Source organism: Salmo salar, chromosome 01, assembly GCF_965601325.2.
Source record: "Salmo salar chromosome 01, fSalSal1, whole genome shotgun sequence".
Lineage (NCBI taxonomy): Eukaryota > Metazoa > Chordata > Actinopteri > Salmoniformes > Salmonidae > Salmo > Salmo salar.
In genome coordinates this window covers 103,984,901-104,005,355 of record NC_138291.1, presented here as the reverse complement: position 1 = coordinate 104,005,355, position 20,455 = coordinate 103,984,901, and the positions used below count along the sequence as shown (strand labels likewise).

The window sequence follows — 20,455 nt, the reverse complement described above, 5'->3', positions numbered from 1 at the left end:
GGACTGGAACCTATAACCTGCCCCCTCACTGTAGTGGGACTGGAACATATTACCTGGCTCTTCACTGTAGTGGGACTGGAACATATTACCTGACCCCTCACTGTAGTGGGACTGGAACATATTACCTGGCCCCTCACTGTAGTGGGACTGGAACCTATAACCTGGCCCCTCACTGTAGTGGGACTGGAACCTATAACCTGGCCCCTCACTGTAGTGGGACTGGAACCTATAACCTGGCCCCTCACTGTAGTGGGACTGGAACATATTACCTGACCCCTCACTGTAGTGGGACTGGAACCTATAACCTGGCCCCTCACTGTAGTGGGACTGGAACATATTACCTGACCCCTCACTGTAGTGGGACTGGAACATATTACCTGACCCCTCACTGTAGTGGGACTGGAACATATTACCTGGCCCCTCACTGTAGTGGGACTGGAACCTATAACCTGACCCCTCACTGTAGTGGGACTGGAACATATTACCTGGCCCCTCACTGTAGTGGGACTGGAACATATTACCTGGCCCCTCACTGTAGTGGGACTGGAACCTATAACCTGACCCCTCACTGTAGTGGGACTGGAACATATTACCTGGCCCCTCACTGTAGTGTATTCCGGCTATAAAAACATGGAGTCGACCACATCACTGACAATAGTGGACCTTCTTTGTACTGTAGTCAACAGTGAATGTAGTCCCTATTTCTCTACAGAGATGCATTTTATCTCTAAGCTTTCTTTCTCTCTCTTTTTTTCCCATCTCACTCAGTGATAACAGGGATGACCAGTTCCCACGTGTGTGTGTCGTGGCGTTCCTCAGCCGCCTCCAGCCCTCTAATCAGCTGCATGAGAGACTGATGGAAGAACTGGTTCTCCGCTTGCTGAAAAAGGTAAAACCAGGGCTCTTCCTCAATTAGTCTTTCCTCGCGTCCTCTCTCCTTACCTCCTTCTCAAAAGTCATTAGAGGAGAACATCCAAGGTTCCTCCTCTCAGATCTTATCCTCCAGTTCATTTTGAGGAGGAGGTGACCAGAGAGGACAGTAGGAACCAAGGAAAGACAGCTGGAGATTTGGCTTGTTTATAGTCCATGATGTCTACTCATTCAGTGTGTGTGTTCATAGCATCACACACATTAACCCAGTTCATACTGCAGTAATATCCTGTCCATCTCCCTGAGCTCCAACACAGTAGTTATTAGTTCATGTGTAGTTTTAAAGACAAGCCTAAGTCTTTTTCTCTTTCAGGATGAGGCCATATCGAAGTCAAAACAGCGTTACTATAGCAACTCCCTGCAGCATCGTATCAAGAACAGGGTGTGGCAGACACTACTGATGCTGCTGCCCAAACTGAGAGGGGTGAGAGAGACACACACACACACACACACACACACCCTGAATGAACCCTCTATTAACCCTGTGTTTGTGTTCATCCAGGAGTTTGTAGGTACCATTCTGGGTCGTGTGTTTGAGGCAGGTTTCGTCAGTAACCAGGCCTCAGTCAAGTACCTGATAGAGTGGCAGATGGTTCTAATCCTAGTCCAGTATCCTGAACACATAGACCGACTCTGGACCTGCTTCAGGGTGGTGAGTGGCAGATGGTTTTAATCCTAGTCCAGTGCCCTGAATACAGACTGACTCTGGACCTGCATCAGGGTGGTGAGTGGCAGATGGTTCTAATCCTAGTCCAGTACCCTGAATACAGACTGACTCTGGACCTGCTTCAGGGTGGTGAGTGGCAGATGGTTTTAATCCTAGTCCAGTACCCTGAATACAGACTGACTCTGGGCCTGCTTCAGGGTGGTGAGTGGCAGATGGTTTTAATCCTAGTCCAGTACCCTGAATACAGACTGACTCTGGGCCTGCTTCAGGGTGGTGAGTGGCAGATGGTTCTAATCCTAGTCCAGTGCCCTGAATACAGACTGACTCTGGACCTGCATCAGGGTGGTGAGTGGCAGATGGTTCTAATCCTAGTCCAGTGCCCTGAATACAGACTGACTCTGGGCCTGCTTCAGGGTGGTGAGTGGCAGATGGTTCTAATCCTAGTCCAGTACCCTGAATACAGACTGACTCTGGACCTGCTTCAGGGTGGTGAGTGGCAGATGGTTTTAATCCTAGTCCAGTACACTGAATACAGACTGACTCTGGGCCTGCTTCAGGGTGGTGAGTGGCAGATGGTTTTAATCCTAGTCCAGTGCCCTGAATACAGACTGACTCTGGACCTGCTTCAGGGTGGTGAGTGTTACACTTTTCGGATGTGTATATGACCACTGTGGGAATTGAACCCTCAACCTTGGTGTTGCTAGTGCCATGCTCTTACCCACTGTGCCACACAATACCACAAAAACTGGCATCTATTGTATTGTCACTGAATGAAAACTGGCATCTATTGTATTGTCACTGAATGAAAACTGGCGTCTATTTTCACTGGCTTAAAGAACTTGTAATAGTCAATAATGATCTATAGCCAATGTGTCTAATTGATGTGATTTATGTCTGAACAGGATCAAGAGAAGACCAAGACCAGCATCTGTACCTTCCTGTCTGTGTTGGTCCACCTCAACATCATCATGCCTCAACTCAAGGAGAAGGTAAGATCCATATGTCACCATCATGAAGTAAAACCTTCAAAGCACAGGGGACTCTTCCTCCTCTCCTGAGCCCCTCTCCTCCTCCTCTGTGTCCCTCCCCACCAGGCAGTACAGTGGCTTAAGGCCATGGACACGATTCTCCAGTTGTGGTTCAGTGTGTTTCAGCCATAACTTCAGTGTTCACACTTCTCTCCCTTCTCTCTGTATCTCGCTCTTTCCATCTTTCTCTCTCTGTCTCTCTCTCTGTATCGCTCTCTCTCCGTCTCTCTCTCCGTCTCTCTCTATCTCTCTGTCTATCTCTGTATTTCTCTCTCTGTCTCTCTCGATCTCTCTATCTCTCTGTATTTCTCTCCGTCTCTCTATCTCTCTGTCTGTCTCTCTGTATCGCTCTCTCTCCGTCTCTCTATCTCTCTGTCTGTATCTCCCACCACCAGGCAGTACAGTGGCATAAGGCCCTGGATGTTATTCTCCAGTGGTGTTTCAGCCATAACTTCAGTGTTCGTCTGTACGCCCTGCTGGCCCTGAAAAGGGTGTGGGGTCTGGAGGGTGCGAGGGCCGAGGCCGAGGAGGGGGCCGGGGGGCCGGATGGGCTCGGGGGGCTGGCCACCGTCGTTAAGGCCTGTCTGCACCAGGCTGAGGCTATGCAGAGTACTGGGTGAGTGAGTTACATATGAACTAGGATTATTATGTTCCCAAGGTTCAGTTCCCTCAGGAATCACATTCTAAAATTCATACAGTCACTGTACTTCTGTACACTATTCATAACATGTATACGACTGTAAATCGCTTTGGATAAAGGTGTCTTCTAAGTTTTTTTTATTTATTTTACCTTTATTTAACTATTCACGTCAATTAAGAACAAATTCTTATTTTCAATGACGGCCTAGGAACAGTGGGTTAACTGCCTTGTTCAGGGGCAGAACGACAGATTTTTACCTTGTCAGCTCAGGGATTCAATCCAGCAACCTTTCAGTTACTGGCCCAATGCTCTAACCACTGTTATTATTAGTGAAGGAGGAACCACACTTGGTTATCTTAGATCCATTGGAAACTGTGGATATTGTTATTGGGCTCCCGAGTGGCGCAGTGGTCTAAGGCACTCCATCTCAGTGCACTGCAGTACCTGGTTCGAATCCAAGATACATCACATCCGGCCGTGATTGGGAGTCCCATAGGCGGGGTTTGGCCGGGGTAGGCCGTCATTGTAAATAAGAATTTGTTCTTAACTAACTTGCCTAGTTAAATAAATACATTATTGGACTCATATAACTACTGTATATCTCTGTACAGAAATGCCAGTAAGAACTGGACCAGGATTCAGGACCACTTCTTCTTTGGTGTCTTTCATCCTGTTAGAGACTATAGTATGGAAGTAAGACACTGCAACCATTGTCTTGTTGATTGATTGTGTGAATTTGAAGTATCAAATGTTGTTGTATGTGAATCTTTTAAAATCTGTTGATTCATTGTAATTTGACCTAATTGCTTAGGGTCTCTAAAAACGAATGAACTGAGTGGTGAGTGGTGAGGAGAGACGACGTGTGTAAACTGTCCTTTTCCTCCCGTCTCTCCCATGCCAGACCATATTCTACACATTCCCCAGCCTATCAGAGGTGTTTGAGGACGAGTGGATTCCGCCCTGGAAGTTTGAGAAGTTGGTGGACTTCTCCCAGAGTGCATCTCTCCCATTGAGGAACCCTGTCCCTGACCTGAGCCAGATTCAGCCTGGAGACTGGACCCAGCAGGATAAAGGTACATTCCCCTGAGGGGATACATGAAGTTGTATTGAACTGAAAAAGGTATCACCACTTCGATGGCAGCAGAGACTGGACCCAACAGTGGAGATCACAGCTATTCAACTATTGGGCTGAAGTACTGCTGCTTCTCCTTTCTACCTGGTAGTTAAATGCTCAATTCATGAAATTGATTGGCCAGGTCCCTGATTTTCTAATGAAGGAATGAAAACCAGAAGTGTTCTGGCCCTCCAGGACTTCAGTTTCAAAGCCCTGTTGCAGATGCCTCAGTGTTTGTGTGTTGTTTGTTAGGGGATCAGGATGGTGAGGAGCGCTGGGCCGAGGTCCAGAAGAAGATGACCCCCTGGAGGTTGGGGATCCAGGAACAGGGGCCAGAGCTGAGTCTGGTGCCCCAGCAGAGAGCAGCACGCCTGGGCAAGCTGCACAGTGCCCTCCTGGTGGTTGCCTCGCTCATAGACAAGCCCACCAACCTGGGAGGTTAGTTCATGGTTTTCTATTTAACCTCTATTTAGACAGGTAAGTCAACGCTGAACAGCTTGGTACAGGAGGAATGTTTTAACCATCATCTGCTGAACTCTCTGGGTTCTATGTGTAATGATGAACCATGTTCACATGATGACTAACCTTGCGTGAGACCTGAAGACTTGCGTTAGCTCCCCAGGCTTGAGCTCAAGGAGCTAACACAGTCATGTAGTGTGCAGGAGACCCTGGTTTGAATCCAGTCAGCCATTTCTATCTAGCTATATTGTATTGTATTGCATTGTATTGTATTGTATTATTTTCTGTTAGCTACCCAGTATACTTGGTGTTGCTAAGCGTTGCCATGCAAACAGCCAGCAGCAGGCAGCACTACATAAACTAATCAGTCCTAATCACAGTTTGTCTAAGGACCACTAGGACCAAATCATAAGACTCATTTGATGTTCTCCACTGGGCTGTCGTATTGCTGCGCTGCCTGCTGTCTCAGTTTATTTAAGCCTTACGTTGATTTAAAGGAGTTTATACAGGATAAGACCTATTTTAGGAACCAATATTGACTAGTCCAACGCTCTAACCACTAGGCTACCTGCCGCCCGGCTATGCCCAAATAGCACCATATTCCCTATGTAGAGCCCTGTTTTCCCTGGTCAAAGGTAGTTCACTATATAGGGAACAGGGTGCCATTCGGGGCACAGACACGATAATATAAAAGAGGAGGGTGATACTTGGACTGTAAATGTTTATTAATTTATCCACAGAAGGATCAAGATAACATGGGAGGATAACGTGTTTGTTCTGTCTAGCCCTGACTGTCCCCTGCCTCTTGTCCATGCTGGTTAGCCTAGGATACAACCTCCCTAGATGTCTGCTCCAGGCTGTTTAGCCTACGTTACAACCTTCCCAGATGTCTGGTCCAGGCTGTTTGTCTAGGATACAACCTCCCCAGATGTCTGGTCCAGGCTGTTTGGTCTAGGATACAACCTCCCCAGATGTCTGGTCCAGGCTGTTTGGTCTAGGATAGAACCTCCACAGATGTTTGGTCTAGGATTCAACCTCCCCAGATGTCTGGTCCAGGCTGTTTGATCTAGGATACAACCTCCCCAGATGTCTGGTCCAGGCTGTTTGGTCTAGGATACAACCTCCCCAGATGTCTGGTCCAGGCTGTTTGGTCTAGGATACAACCTCCCCAGATGTCTGGTCCAGGCTGTTTGGTCTAGGATACAACCTCCCCAGATGTCTGGTCCAGGCTGTTTGGTCTAGGATACAACCTCCCCAGATGTCTGGTCCAGGCTGTTTGGTCTAGGATACAACCTCCCCAGATGTCTGGTCCATGCTGTTTGGTCTAGGATACAACCTCCCCAGATGTCTGGTCCAGGCTGTTTGGTCTAGGATTCAACCTCCCCAGATGTCTGGTCCAGGCTGTTTGGTCTAGGATACAACCTCCCCAGATGTCTGGTCCAGGCTGTTTGGTCTAGGATACAACCTCCCCAGATGTCTGGTCCAGGCTGTTTGGTCTAGGATACAACCTCCCCAGATGTCTGGTCCATGCTGTTTGGTCTAGGATACAACCTCCCCAGATGTCTGGTCCATGCTGTTTGGTCTAGGATACAACCTCCCCAGATGTCTGGTCCAGGCTGTTTGGTCTAGGATACAACCTCCCCAGATGTCTGGTCCATGCTGTTTGGTCTAGGATACAACCTCCCCAGATGTCTGGTCCAGGCTGTTTGGTCTAGGATACAACCTCCCCAGATGTCTGGTCCAGGCTGTTTGGTCTAGGATACAACCTCCCCAGATGTCTGGTCCAGGCTGTTTGGTCTAGGATACAACCTCCCCAGATGTCTGGTCCAGGCTGTTTGGTCTAGGAGACAACCTCTCCAGATGTCTTGTTGTGTAATGAAATGTCTTCTTTTTTTAAAAATCAAATGTTTGTTTTTTCCTTTGGATGCACTATATACAGGTAATGTCTGTATAACCGTTTGTATCCCACAGAAATGTTAAAAAGCCGCTGGTTGTTGACTTGGTCATTTGTTGACACATTCCTTTTGTCTTACACGGTCACTCACTCAGAAACACCTTATGTAAGACTTTGCATGTTAGAGAACGATAGCGATTTGTTAAGCTAACCTTTAGGATATATGTTGCCATCATACTTGTAGATTTAGCACACAGAGACATTTTGTACATATTTTTCTATATTAGGAATCAGACTCAATGGTACTGCAAAAAGTTCTGGATGTGTCCACAGGTTTTTAGGTTGATACTATACATAGAGATAGGCTACATCATATGCATACAGTAGAGATAATACTGTGGTAAATCTTTCATTGATCCAATACATGATTAACAACAAATACAATGAAATGTAATACAATGAAAATCTAATGAAATGAATATGTAATACAGTGAAAATTGAAATGTAAATCATATTTATACAAGGTAATATGTTAAAACAGACTTGGTACACTGCTGTTTGTCATCGTAGTTTTGTGTCTAGTTCATCACCTCGATGTCCCATTTTTAAAGGTCGACTTTGGGGAAAAAACTCAAAGAATGCAGTTAAACTGTGTAACTGATCAATGCACCATCATACAACTTCATTTAATGCTTAAAAAATTAAATGGATGAATACTACATTTGGTTACAGAAGACCAAAGGCACCACCAAAGGCACACCCCGTTTCTGTTCGAACATTGAGAAAGGGGCGGAGTTTGACAGTTTTCGTCGCCAAAGTTGACCTTTTAATGTCAGCTTTGGGCGGCAGGTAGCCTAGTGGTTAGAGAGTTGGGCTAGTAACTGAAAGGTTGCTGGATCGAATCCCCGAACTGACAAGGTAAAAATCTGTCGTTCTGCCCCTGAACAAGGCAGTTAACCCACTGTTCCCCGGTAGGCTGTCATTGTAAATAAGAATGTGTTCTTAACTGACTTGCATAGTTAAATAAAGGTTCAATTTTAAAACATTTAGAAATGTGAGAACCATTTTAGGTCTTTTTGTTCAAGGATTCTAACCCTGAAAAGTCTCTTCTTTCTTAGTTCTTATCACTCTTTCCTCCGCCCTGCTTAAAGTGTCTTGGTATAAGAATGAGAGATTGAGCGATAAGGTATTATTTATCCAAGTCTTTGACTAGAAAGGGTTCCTTTTCTTTGAGTGCAGTAAAGAATGCAGCTTTGACGTGTGGTCCACCTGAATTCAGTGCCTCGTATATCACTCTCATCTTGGCCTGGCGGGTCGGTGCAGCGCTGATATTTGCATTTATCTCTTCACCGATCATGCCCTTTGTGAAGAGAATATCTGCTATGGCAGACACATTATTGACTTTTTGAATGAGCTGTGGTCTGAAGTCATCTACAAACTCAATGTCTCTTGTGGATGAATCATCTCTGTATTCCTCTGTTCGTATTTCAGCTTTCCATGCAGATTCTCCCGTCTCACTTATCAACTCCATCTCAAAGTTCATCGCAGCGTCCTTTATGTACACCTCAAAGTAGTTGGGCCTGGTGCTTCTCAGCTTGATCTTTTGTGGCGTAATCGAGGATTGACACGAGGTCTTGAGGGTGAAGCGACTCCCCTTCCAAAGAGACTTCTCCGGCTTTGGCTTTGGAAGTCTTAAGAATCCATATGACTTCTCCTGTGCCTCCACCTCCCGTGCTAGAGAAGGATCACATCGGATCAGATATGTGTGTAAGGTGAGGAGTGCTCTGGTGGACCTAAAGATCAGAAGGTCACAGTGCACTCTCCAATGCAACCCACGTCTCAGTACCAAACCCCTGCCAGAGAAGGAGGGATGAAGCAGTTTGGCATGGAACCGCGTCACCTCATCCACTTCTTCAAGAAGCACTCTGTTGTCTTTCACATGTAGAACCTTCATGTCTTCTCTCAAGGAGGATTGTGGGTAGTCTGGATCTATACAGACAAAGTGTGGCAGATGAATTTCTTCTAATTTGCCAGAAATCATTGTGATGTCCAGTAATGGACCTCCTTCTTCAAACCGCATGTTGTTCAGAGTGGCCATGTGAGGCTCCCAGGAGCTGAACTGGTATCGCAGGCTAACTTTGCTCTCACATACCCACCGCAGCCCTGATAAGATGCACTCGTAATGCCCTGCTGCAGAAGAGTCAAGTGTGTAGACGGTGGTCTCATCCTCTGTAGACACGGAAGGTTCAACCTGAATCCAGGACATTGAGCTCTTTATATGGTTGCAATTCAAACATTCCTTTGGACTATTGGTTTTAAGGCCAAACTCTTTTTGGAGACACATATTTGACTCTGAATAGTTGACTCCGATCTTTTTGGCCAGTTTAGTGATGATTGTTCCTACTGAATCCAGTGCCTTGTTGTAGAACTGTCTCATTGTTCCAGTGATGACGCTACTACCATCCTTTTGACCAGGACTAAGTTTGTCCATGATATTTGTCTGTATGACTTCAAGCCTATCTATCATTAAGTGCTGTTCTAAATTACAATGCAAATCATCAGCAAGAGACCGAAGAATTCCAGCTAAATTCTCAATTTCCTGTTTACTATGTTCTTGGCTTTCAATGATGTTTGAGAGCTCTTCAAGTCGTGACAACTGGGGTAGGAGAGGGGTTGACTGTTCAGGAGTGCGAGGTTCACAGTCATCATCATGTTGATCTTTTGATGTGGCCATTTTCACTCCAAAGGGGCAATCTGCAGTGGCTACATCAATGTTTGGACCTATAAAGCAGTAATGTTCAGGTTTAGCCATTGATTCTAGAAGAACATAACTTATACATTTTTTTTAACCTTTATTTAACTAGGCAAGTCAGTTAAGAAACAAATTCTTACTAACAATGATGGCCTACCTTGGCCAAACCCGGACGACGCTGGGCCTATTGTGCGCCGCCCTATGGGACTCCCAATCACGGCCGGATGTGATACAGCCTGGATTCGAACCAGGGACTGTAGTGATGCCTCTTGCACTGAGATGCAGTGCCTTAGACCACTGAGCTACTCGGGAGCCCAGAAATGCCAAATGAGCTTAGTTCAACTGTCTTACCCCATCAACCCAAAATATAAGCTAGTTATATGGCAACATTTGTAAACATTGTAATTGTAAACAAATACGGTATAGCCTCAAAACAAAAAAACAACAAATATCCTACTGTGTATCAGTTGTAATCCACTTTCTACTGGAAATGTCTAGCCAGTTTCCCTTTTTATTGTCCAAACGTCACCTTGAGAACTTCCTCTCCCAATCTCAGTTAGTTCCCCACCTGACAGACAATGAATGAATGAATGAATGAATGAATGTCCAAATAAACAAAAGAAAGAAAGAAGAGAACTGCTGTGAAGTAGCCTTTCAGTCTGTATGAGTTACTTTCAGTTTTAAGATGGGTGTGGACTGTGATTGGCTTTAATGCAGTCACATGGTCTTTGGATAAAGGTGGATATTTTTAAGGTGGATTTTAAACAATATGATATTTTATACAGGAAGCTATCATAGTGTTAGATTCCAAACAGCGATTTAAATGTGACTTCCAAAGGCTGCAACTTGTGCATCCCACAGAACCAAAGTCCTTTGGAGATTGTATTTTCAAACAGCAAATGTTTTCACACTTTTACAGTGTTAGTTTCATCAGGTCATACAAAACACAGGAAACAAAATTTAGACTGCACTGGGCCTTTAAATAAAATAAAAAAAATGTGCATGCTCTGTCTGAAGAAAATATCACATTAGACCTGTAGCATACAAATAACTGAAACATGTAAATAGTGTTAGATATGCATCTGTTGGTCACAAATACCTTTTAAAAAACATTTTTAAACGGTTACGATGCAAACTGCAGTCAGGTCAAGACCATGATGAGGACGACGAGCACACAGATGAGCTTCCCTGAGGCGGTTTCTGACAGTTTGTGCAGAAATTATTTGGTTGTGTAAACCCACAGTTTCATCAGCTTTCCGGGTGGCTATTCTCAGACGATCCCGCAGGTGAAGAAGCCGGAAATTGAAGGTCCTGGGTTGGCTTGGTTACGCATGGTCTGCGGTTGTGAGGCCAGTTGGACGTACTGCCAAATCCTCAAAAACGATGTTGGAGGCGGCTTATGGTAGAGGAATGCACATTTAATTCTCTGGCAACAGCTCTGGTGGACATTCCTGCAGTCAGCATGCCAATTGCACGCTCTCTCAAAACTTGAGACATCTGTGGCATTGTGTGACAAAACTGCACATTTTAGAGTGGCCTTTTATTGTCCCCAGCACAAGGTGCACTTGTGTAATGATCATGCTGTTTAACCAGCTTCTTGATTTGCCAAACCTGTCAGGTGGATGGATTATCTTGGTAAAGGAGAAATGCTCACTAACAGGGATGTAAACAAATTTGTGCTCAAAATCTGAGACAATAAAGCTATTTGTGCGTATGGAAATGTCTGGCATCTTATTTCAGCTCATGAAACATGGGACCAACACTTTATGTGTTGCATTTATTATTGTGTTCAGTGTAGTATGTGTTGGACAGTCTTTGCCAAGTCAGTGATAAACACTTTCGCTCTCACTCTCTCTTGCCCTCTCTTGGTCTCTCTTGGTCTCTCTTGGTCTCTTTGTCTCTCTTTGTCTCTCTCTCTCTCTCTCTCTCTCTCTCTCTCTCTCTCTCTGTCTGTCTCTCTCTGTGTGTGTGTGAAGGTCTGTGTAGGACGTGTGAGATCTTTGGGGCCAGTGGTCTGGTGTTGGACAGTCTTCGCCACATCAGTGACAAACACTTCCAGGCCCTGAGTGTCTCCTCTGAGCTATGGCTCCCCCTACTGGAGGTAGGTAACAACACTTTAGTAGCCTAAACCACAGTTGTCAAGGTCATTCCACGGAGGGCTGAGTGTCTGTGTGTCTGTGATTGATGAATTAAGGTCACTAATTAGTTAGGAACTCCCCTCACCTGGTTGTCTAGGTTTTAATTGACAGGAAAAAAAACAAAAACCAGCAGACATTTGGCCCTCCATGGAATGATTTGGACACCCTTGACCTAAAGTCTCCAGTGCTGTAGTGGAGGGTAAATGCACCTTTTTCAGTGCAGATGTAAAGGAAGGAGGACAGCAGAACACTCTAGAATATTGAGATGCTCACCAAGTTCTTTCACTCTGTGTTTAGCTTACTTTTTAGCCAGTTAAAAAAGTGTTATGTTAACATCATATCTTTGTGTCTCTGCCAGGTGAAGCCCGTAGAACTAGCTGACTTCCTGCAGCTGAAGAAGAGGGAGGGCTACTGCATTGTGGGAGTGGAGCAGACAGCCAATAGTCAGAGTCTAAAGGACTACAGGTTCCCTGAGAAGACTCTGTTACTGCTGGGGTAAAACCACTCTCCTGTAGGACAGCAGAGCACATTGTCATGTTGTATATAACTTTGTGTCATATTGGAAGTATTTTCTGCTTCAACACAAGCCATGACATGAAATGCAATTATTCACTAACAGACAAACCACACACATGAACAATCAATGCATGACATACTTATTGCACATCAATTCATTGACTTTACTGTCTAAACACACATGTACATACACGGCCATGACCGGGACTGTCTCACGGGTCAGGGAGGAAGCTGACAAGGCTCTTTAATGGGATCTCAATAATGGAGTGAGTGTTCCCCTGGGCCCCTATCAGGCAGACGCACACACACAGCTCTGCTTCCTGCTGCAGTGAGGAGACGTGCCCAGGCATGCTGGTCTCTAATGGGTGCTCTGTGGAGGGAAGAACAGGGAACACATGCTACAGCCATGCATCACTGACATACACATATACAGTTGAAGTCGTAAGTTTACATACACCTCAGCCAAATAGATTTAAACTCAGTTTTTCACAATTCCTGACATTTAATCCTAGTAAAAAGTCCCTGTCTTAGGTCAGTTAGGATCACCAATTTATTTTAAGAATGTGAAATGTCAGAATAATAGTAGAGAAAATGATTTATTTCAGCTTTAATTTCTTTCATCAGATTCCCAGTGGGTAAGAAGTTTACATACATTCAATTAGTATTTGGTAGCATTGCCTTTAAATTGTTTAACTTGGGTCAAACGTTTCAGGTAGCCTTCCACAACCTTCCCACAATAAGTTGGGTGAATTTTGGCCCATTCCTCCTGACAGAGCTGGTGTAACTGAATCAGGTTTGTAGGCCTCCTTGCTCACATGCTTTTTCAGTTCTGCCCACAAATGTTCTATAGGATTGAGGTCAGGGCTTTGTGATGGCCACTCTAATACCTTGACTTTGTTGTCCTTAAGCCATTTTGCCACAACTTTGGATAGTATGCTTGGGGTCATTGTCAATTTGGAAGACCCATTTTGCGACCAAGCTTTAACTTCCTGACTGATGTCTTGAGATGGTGCTTCAATATATCCACATCATTTCCCTTCCTCATGATGCCATTTATTTTGTGAAGTGCACCTGTCCCTCCTGCAGCAAAGCACCCCCACAACATGATGCTGCCACCCCCGTGCTTCACGGTTGGGATGGTGTTCTTCGGCTTGCAAGCGTCCCTCTTTTTCCTCCAAACATAACGATGGTCATTATGGCCAAACAGTTCTATTTTTGTTTCATCAGACCAGAGGACATTTCTCCAAAAAGTACAATCTTTGTCCCCATGTGCAGTTGCAAACCATTGTCTGGCTTTTTTATGGCGGTTTTGGAGCAGTGGCTTCTTCCTTGCTGAGCGGCCTTTCAGGTTATGTTGATATAGGACTCATTTTACTGTGGATATAGATACTTCTGTACCTGTTTCCTCCAGCATCTTCAAGGTCCTTTGCTGTTGTTCTGGGATTTATTTGCACTTTTCGCAAAGTACGTTCATCTCTAGGAGACAGAACTTGTCTCCTTCCTGAGTGGTATGACGGCTGCATGGTCCCATGGTGTTTATACTTGCATACTATTGTTTATACAGATGAACGTGGTATCTTCAGGCGTTTGGAAATTGCTCCCAAGGATGAACCAGACTTGTGGAGTTCTACAATGTTTTTCTGAGGTCTTGGCAGATTTCTTTTGATTTTCCCATGATGTCAAGCAAAGAGGCACTGAGTTTGAAGGTAGGCCTTGAAATACATCCACAGGTACACCTCCAATTGACTCAAATGATGTCAATTTGCCTATCAAAAGCTTCTAAAACCATGGCATAATTTTCTGGAATTCTCCAAGCTGTTTAAAGGCACAGTCAACTTAGTGTATATAAACTTTCTGACCCACTGGAATTGTGATACAGTGAATGATAGGTGAAATAATCTGTCTGTGAATAATTGTTGGGAAAATTACTTGTGTCATGCACAAAGTAGATGTCCTAACCGACTTGCCAAAACTATAGTTTGTTAACAAGAAATCTGTGGAGTGGTTGAAAAACGAGTTTTAATGACTCCAACATAAGTGTATGTAAACTTCAGACTTTGTGTGTGTGTGTGTGTGTGTGTGTGTGTGTGTGTGTGTGTGTGTGTGTGTGTGTGTGTGTGTGTGTGTGTGTGTGTGTGTGTGTGTGTGTGTGTGTGTGTGTGTGTGTGTGTGTGTGTGTGCGCACACACAAGCTACAGAATGATGTTTGATCAATAGACACACATCGTTCAGTAATACAGGTTTTTTCTCTACTGTGTGTACCGTCTCCAAACGGCCTCTCTGTTATTAGTGTGTTATTGGAGGCTGATCATTCCTGGGTTGGGTGGTTGAGCTCAGTCAAACATACAGGGTTTGTTTAAACTGAGAGGGCCGAGGAGAGCTGCTATTTGTAATGAACACAACAAGGCAAAGTGTATCTCGCACTCAGTCAACACGCACACACACACACCAGCACACACACCAGCACACACACAGCCATTAGTCAGTGATCACTCCACCTGTTGTCTGCTCTGTTCCAGCACAGCAGGGTGTTTGTCTAATGTAACCCATTACAACCATACTACCTGTCTCTGTCATATTGTTTACAGCAGGGTGTTAGTATGGTTGTAATGGGTTACATTAGACAAACACCCTGCTGTAAACAATATGACAGAGACAGGTACAGATAGTATGGTTGTAATGGGTTACATTAGACAAACACCCTGCTGTAAACAATACGACAGAGACAAGTACAGATAGTATGGTTGTAATGGGTTACATTAGACAATCTGTACCTGTCTCTGTCATATTGTTTACAGCAGGCCAGGGTGAATGTTCTGTAGATCAGTGACTAAGGCCGGGATTCAACCCCATCGCCCCTTTTCGGCTATGCACCTATTTAAAGGCATTGCTCCCGCATTTGCGGAGACCACATTGTAGGTAACCACTGCATATGTTGGCTCAATTGGAAATTACCTTTTAAATGTCAGTCGCGTGGATCTATATATATCTGGATCTAATGCGGATCTAAATGAACTTCGACCTTACGCTATAGAAGTAGAATGACATTGACTTGAATGGGAATGTCCAGTGTTCCAGTCCTTTTATTTCTGTGGACCAACATCCTATCTCGTCTCCTAGCACTGTGTTCCATATTTCACCTGTCTAGTTATTCTCCTTTTTATTCATCCTTTCTCTCTCACTCTCTCCTCCTCCCTCCTACCCCTCCCTCCCTCCTCCCCTCTCTCCCTCCCTCCTTCCTTCCCCTCCCTCCTACCCCTCCCCCACCCTTCCCCTACTTTAGTAATGAGCGTGAGGGTATCCCAGCTAACCTGCTCCAGCTGTTGGACGTGTGTGTGGAGATCCCTCAGCAAGGTGTCATCCGTTCCCTCAACGTACACGTGAGCGCCGCCCTGCTGGTTTGGGAGTACACCCGCCAGTACCTGCCCTCTACTGGAGTGAAGTCAGACTGAAACAGGGAGGGACTACTTGTCCGATAAGAAACAAACATTTTCACACAGTTGCAAAATGTTTTTTAAAATGTTTTTCCATTGCGTGCACTAATGGGGGGGTAAACCCACCAGTACCTACCCCCTACTGGCCCCGCTACGGAGTAGGGTGAAGTTGCCCCTTTACATTGTAGTCGTTAAGCAGATGCTCTTATCCAGAGCAACTTACAGTAGTGAGTACATACATTTTCATAGTGGTCCCCGTGGGAATCGAACCCACAACCCTGGTGTTGCAAGCACCACGCTCTACCAACTGAGCCACACAGGGCCTTTCCCCACTAATGGTTAAGGTTAGAATTGGGGCAGGGGAAGCTGATCCTATATCTGTACCTACAGGCAACTTCACCCCAGACCTAGTGAATCTGCTGTGGTGACTGACCCCTCTCTGTAAGGCCCTAACCCTGCTGGTGTGGGGGTACACCTGCCATTACCTCCCCCCTACTGGCCCTGCAGCTGGGGTGACCTCTGAACCTGAACCTGAACCACAGATCTAAGATCAGCTTGAATGCCCTCCCCAAGTCCTAACCTTAACCATTTGCGGGGAAAACGTGCCACTGACCCAACAGAAACCCAGTGTCAACCTCACCCTACTTCAGGCCTCTGAGATCTGGTCATGAAGGAAAGGAGACTAGGAGACTAGGAGAGGAATTGATCTCAATTCTATTGTTATGCTGTTCAAACCAGAGTTTCTTTCTTGTTATTGTCAAAGTCCCACCTCAGGCAGGTGTCAGTCATCAAAGGAGAAACCATTTACTTACCTCTTCCATATGCTGTGAACGTAAGGTCACAGTTTCTGTGTTTTGTAGAATTTTTTTAATTCATTTTATTCTTTTTTTTTTACCCGTTTAAAATGCAGCCTTAACCCTCCAATTGGTCATAGATGTAGAGAATGGATGTTAGTCTTACAAATGGTGACTTGTTATTAGACCTAGAACCCATCTCCAGATCCATTGGAGGTTATTTCCGCTTTTGCCGTGGCTAGATATTACATTAGAATATTCCAATGCGTTAGCTGCTTGTCGGACAGGGTCATGTTTCCAAGTGCTATCCCAGTATAGCAGCAGAGGCCTGATTTTCCCCGAGTCTCTGTTTTTTCTCTCTGGTATTAAACACTGTACAGTGCTTTTTTTGGAGTGGAGAAATTGTTGGAGAACGTAATGCATATTTTTAAACAAATAAAACTATTATTTCGTAAGAACTCTTGTTTTTCTTATCACACACATTTGGTTGATTTCTGTTTTTCTTTACAAACCATGTTATTTGTCACGGAGCCGTTCATAGCGCAGAAAGAACATTCGCTCACAGTACTTTACCAAAAGGTGCCGTGCGCCACGCCCAACTTTGACCAAGAATAACGTTGCGCAGGTGAACGAACCACTGAGCGGTGCGGCGGGGACAGACCGGTAGAGGATAGGAACAATGGATAATGAGAAGGAAAAGTATTTACAAGATGACTAGAATGTATGTCGTTTACCCTGTGTAGAATTAATAGCCTATGGATATTTGGCGTCGAAAACTATTTGCAACCAGTATCAACAAAAAGTTTCAACGAGGCTAAATTGCATCAAAAAAGGAGAGAGTAGGCTATGGAGCAGCTAGATGGCGCTTGGCTGGATACAAGTGCCCCTTTCCCGGAGGAGATGCGGATTTCAGTCCGGAATGCGACATCGACGGCGGAGGCTCGGCTCAACTTGTCCCCCCGAACTAAACTGGTTCTGGAGGTGCTGATGGTGTTGATGTGTCTCGGCGCAGTCACAGGTGTGTGTCATCATAACGCAGATGTGCAACTGCAAGGAAAACCTTTTATTTTCATACAGCTCATGAAAATTAACTTCATATTCTCCAAAAAGTGAATCACTTTTTAGTTTTCACTGACTTCCAGTTATACGCGTTATCTTCATTGTAGCATTAGACGCCCTTTATGTTCCCCTCCTCCGTACAAGCCATTGGGCTCCTATAATGGTTTTAATTGAAATGTTGGGTTTAAGAGGTGTTAAACCCTGATTAAAAAGGCTCAGAACACTGATTAAAGATGCCCTGAACACTGATTTGGAGAGCCTTTTATGCCTGTGTAAAATAATCAAGGGGAAACGCTGGCGTGATGCCTGCTGTTCAAAGCCCCGCTGGGTGCTGCTATACATTGGTGCTAGATGTCTCTCTGTGATGTGCTTTCTTTTAGAATGACACTGGCCATGTTTGCGATTAAAGCACCACAAGCATCGAAATATTGTTTTTGATGTTGCCTAATTCTTTCAATGGATTTTGTAGCAATGGCTTTTCTTAGAAAAATGCTTTGAGACCTCTACAGAAGGCCTACTCTGAAACTTGCTGTATAAATTAAAGCGGCAATCAGCAGTTGAAACAACAACCAAGCGTTGTCCCTGCCCCCGTTCCTCTACACAGCTGACGGTTGGGCCTGAAGAAATATAACCACTCTCAAATTCCTAGACGGAGCTATGGATGCAAGGACTGACCATCCAGGAGATCAAATGATAGTTTTAACCATGTTGAGGCTATATTGTGTCTTTACATTTACTTTGTTTACAAACGTTGGTGTAAAACAAGTTTATATTTTTGGTTTTGATGAGGTATGACAGTTGCACTAAGCTCATGAGGCATTTATAAGTTATATTCTTCAACAATCAATGGGTACACACAGATAACTGCCAAAATAAAGGAAACACTTGCGTAAATACAAAGTGTATATTGAAAGCAGGTGCTTCAACACAGGAGTGGTTCCTGAGTTCATTAAGCAATGATCATCCCATCATGCTTAGGGTCATGTATAAAAATACCCAGTTGCCCATTATTTTGGCTACCGTGGCTAGAAGAGATCTCATTTGTGGGTGTGTCAGTCACCCAGTCAGTCAGTCACCCAGTCAGTCAGTCAGTCAGTCAGTCAGTCAGTAACCAGATCCCAACCCAACGGAACACTTATGTGAGATTCTGGAGTTTTCCACCATCATTTTCCACCATCATCAACAAAACACAAAATGATGACATTTCTCGTGGAAGAGTGGTGATTCATCCCTCCAATAAAGTTCCAAACAATTGTAGAATCTATTCCCATCTGTTCTGACGGCGCGTGGTGGCCCAGCGCCCTATGAAGACGCTTTATGTTGGTTTCCTTTATTTTGGCAGTTACCTATATCATTCATTTACAGAGGTGGGACCGAATCACTATTATTCGGGTCACAAGCAAGTCTCAAGTCATAAGGTACAAGTCTCAAGTCCAGTCACAAATAGAACTGGTCGCGTCTGGAGTCAAGTCCAAGTCGTGCATTGTAAGAGCAAGTCAAGTCTCAAGTCAAGTAAAATAAAACATCGATACATGTAATGACTTCAACTACAAATCTGTGTCTATTTATTGAGGCTACGAGACAGCCCTTTTCATAATTTTGTCTACAACACATTTTGATTATGTAATAATGAATTTGAACAACAAATTCCAAATGCAAGCTTCATAAGTAAATTATCAATTTTAATCAATTTCGACAAACCAAAAGACAAGTAGGCCTATGCTAGTAATTGTTTCGCTTGATGGCCCATTGCTGGTGAGCTTGTAAAGTAAACACTTCATATTATTTTGGAGCTGCATATTTATTTATGGAAATCTTCTCTCTCTACAATTTGACGTTTGCCGGCACCCGATCCTATAGTTGTACAGAAAATCAGCAATCTGTTCGCGAGATCATGTTTCCTAAACGTTTTGACCGGAGTGCGCCAAAAAGGAGCGGTTCAACGCTCGAGAACTCCCGCGCACGCACATGCACACGCGAACACAATCTCTGAGCAGATGTAGCCTGTCGTTGCCATAGAAATAAGAATTCATACAGCCATAAACGGTTATGCATTTTCAAAACACAAGATACAGAAATAAACTGCGTTTTACACCTGCATTTTGAGCTGAAAGTCATTCATGTCAATCAATATCAACTAGGGATATCATGTCACTTCACTTCTCTAGAGCCCAGAGCAAGCAGCATCATAACGCTTCGAACACACCGACAGTGTTTTGGCGCAAATTAGTAAGCGGCATAATCTAGATATGTATGCAACAAAAGTTCAACATTCACCTTCTGCTACCATTTCTGTCAAGCGTTTACGCATACAGTTTGACGCATACGTTCGATAAATCCAACGTATGCACCACACCGAACGCACTGCAACTGCCTCTGCAACGCAATGCTGCAAAGCAAACGCAGCGTTTCATTGGAAATGAATGTAATTCTGGTGTTCCAAAACGCAAATTTACTGTAGGTGTGTTCGGTTACAAGGCCTACCCACTGTATGCAGCGGAGGTTCTGCGTCCACTATAGACATAAATTCCCCAGAATATGTTACATCATCATCCCATAAGTATTGAAGGCAGTGCGATGTTACAGCTGTCTTATGACATACAGCCAATACGTAGAACTGAGGTACTATATATATATATATATATAGCTTAATTAACTCACCCAAACTAGGCCTATCTGAAATATGAAAATGATAAATGAAATTGCCAGGTAGCCTGTTGTTCTGGTAAAGATGCTCTGTAACAGATTGCTGAGCTGTATATGGATAATAAGATGCTCTGTAACAGATTGCTGAGCTGTATATGGATAATAAGATGCTCTGTAACAGATTGCTGAGCTGTATATGGATAATAAGATGCTCTGTAACAGATTGCTGAGCTGTATATGGATAATAAGATGCTCTGTAACAGATTGCTGAGCTGTATATGGATAATAAGATGCTCTGTAACAGATTGCTGAGCTGTAAATGGATAATAAGATGCTCTGTAACAGATTGCTGAGCTGTATATGGATAATAAGATGCTCTGTAAC

General features: G+C 44.3%; 1 protein-coding gene across 2 annotated transcripts in view; it reads left to right on the top strand.

The window, feature by feature from the left end:
* LOC106613610 (tRNA (guanosine(18)-2'-O)-methyltransferase TARBP1) overlaps positions 1 to 16,824 on the top strand; it is a 33,400-nt gene extending 16,576 nt beyond the window's left edge. For both annotated transcript variants that reach the window (XM_082978502.1, XM_082978506.1), the window contains 11 exons: positions 769 to 889; positions 1,244 to 1,354; positions 1,433 to 1,582; positions 2,500 to 2,586; positions 3,021 to 3,241; positions 3,877 to 3,958; positions 4,167 to 4,338; positions 4,632 to 4,817; positions 11,461 to 11,585; positions 11,981 to 12,117; positions 15,422 to 16,824. In XM_082978502.1, coding sequence (XP_082834628.1) covers positions 769 to 889; positions 1,244 to 1,354; positions 1,433 to 1,582; positions 2,500 to 2,586; positions 3,021 to 3,241; positions 3,877 to 3,958; positions 4,167 to 4,338; positions 4,632 to 4,817; positions 11,461 to 11,585; positions 11,981 to 12,117; positions 15,422 to 15,590 — 1,561 coding nt within the window. In that variant the 3' untranslated portion in view covers positions 15,591 to 16,824. The remainder of the gene's footprint in view (positions 1 to 768; positions 890 to 1,243; positions 1,355 to 1,432; positions 1,583 to 2,499; positions 2,587 to 3,020; positions 3,242 to 3,876; positions 3,959 to 4,166; positions 4,339 to 4,631; positions 4,818 to 11,460; positions 11,586 to 11,980; positions 12,118 to 15,421) is intronic.
* Positions 16,825 to 20,455: the final 3,631 nt, after the last annotated feature.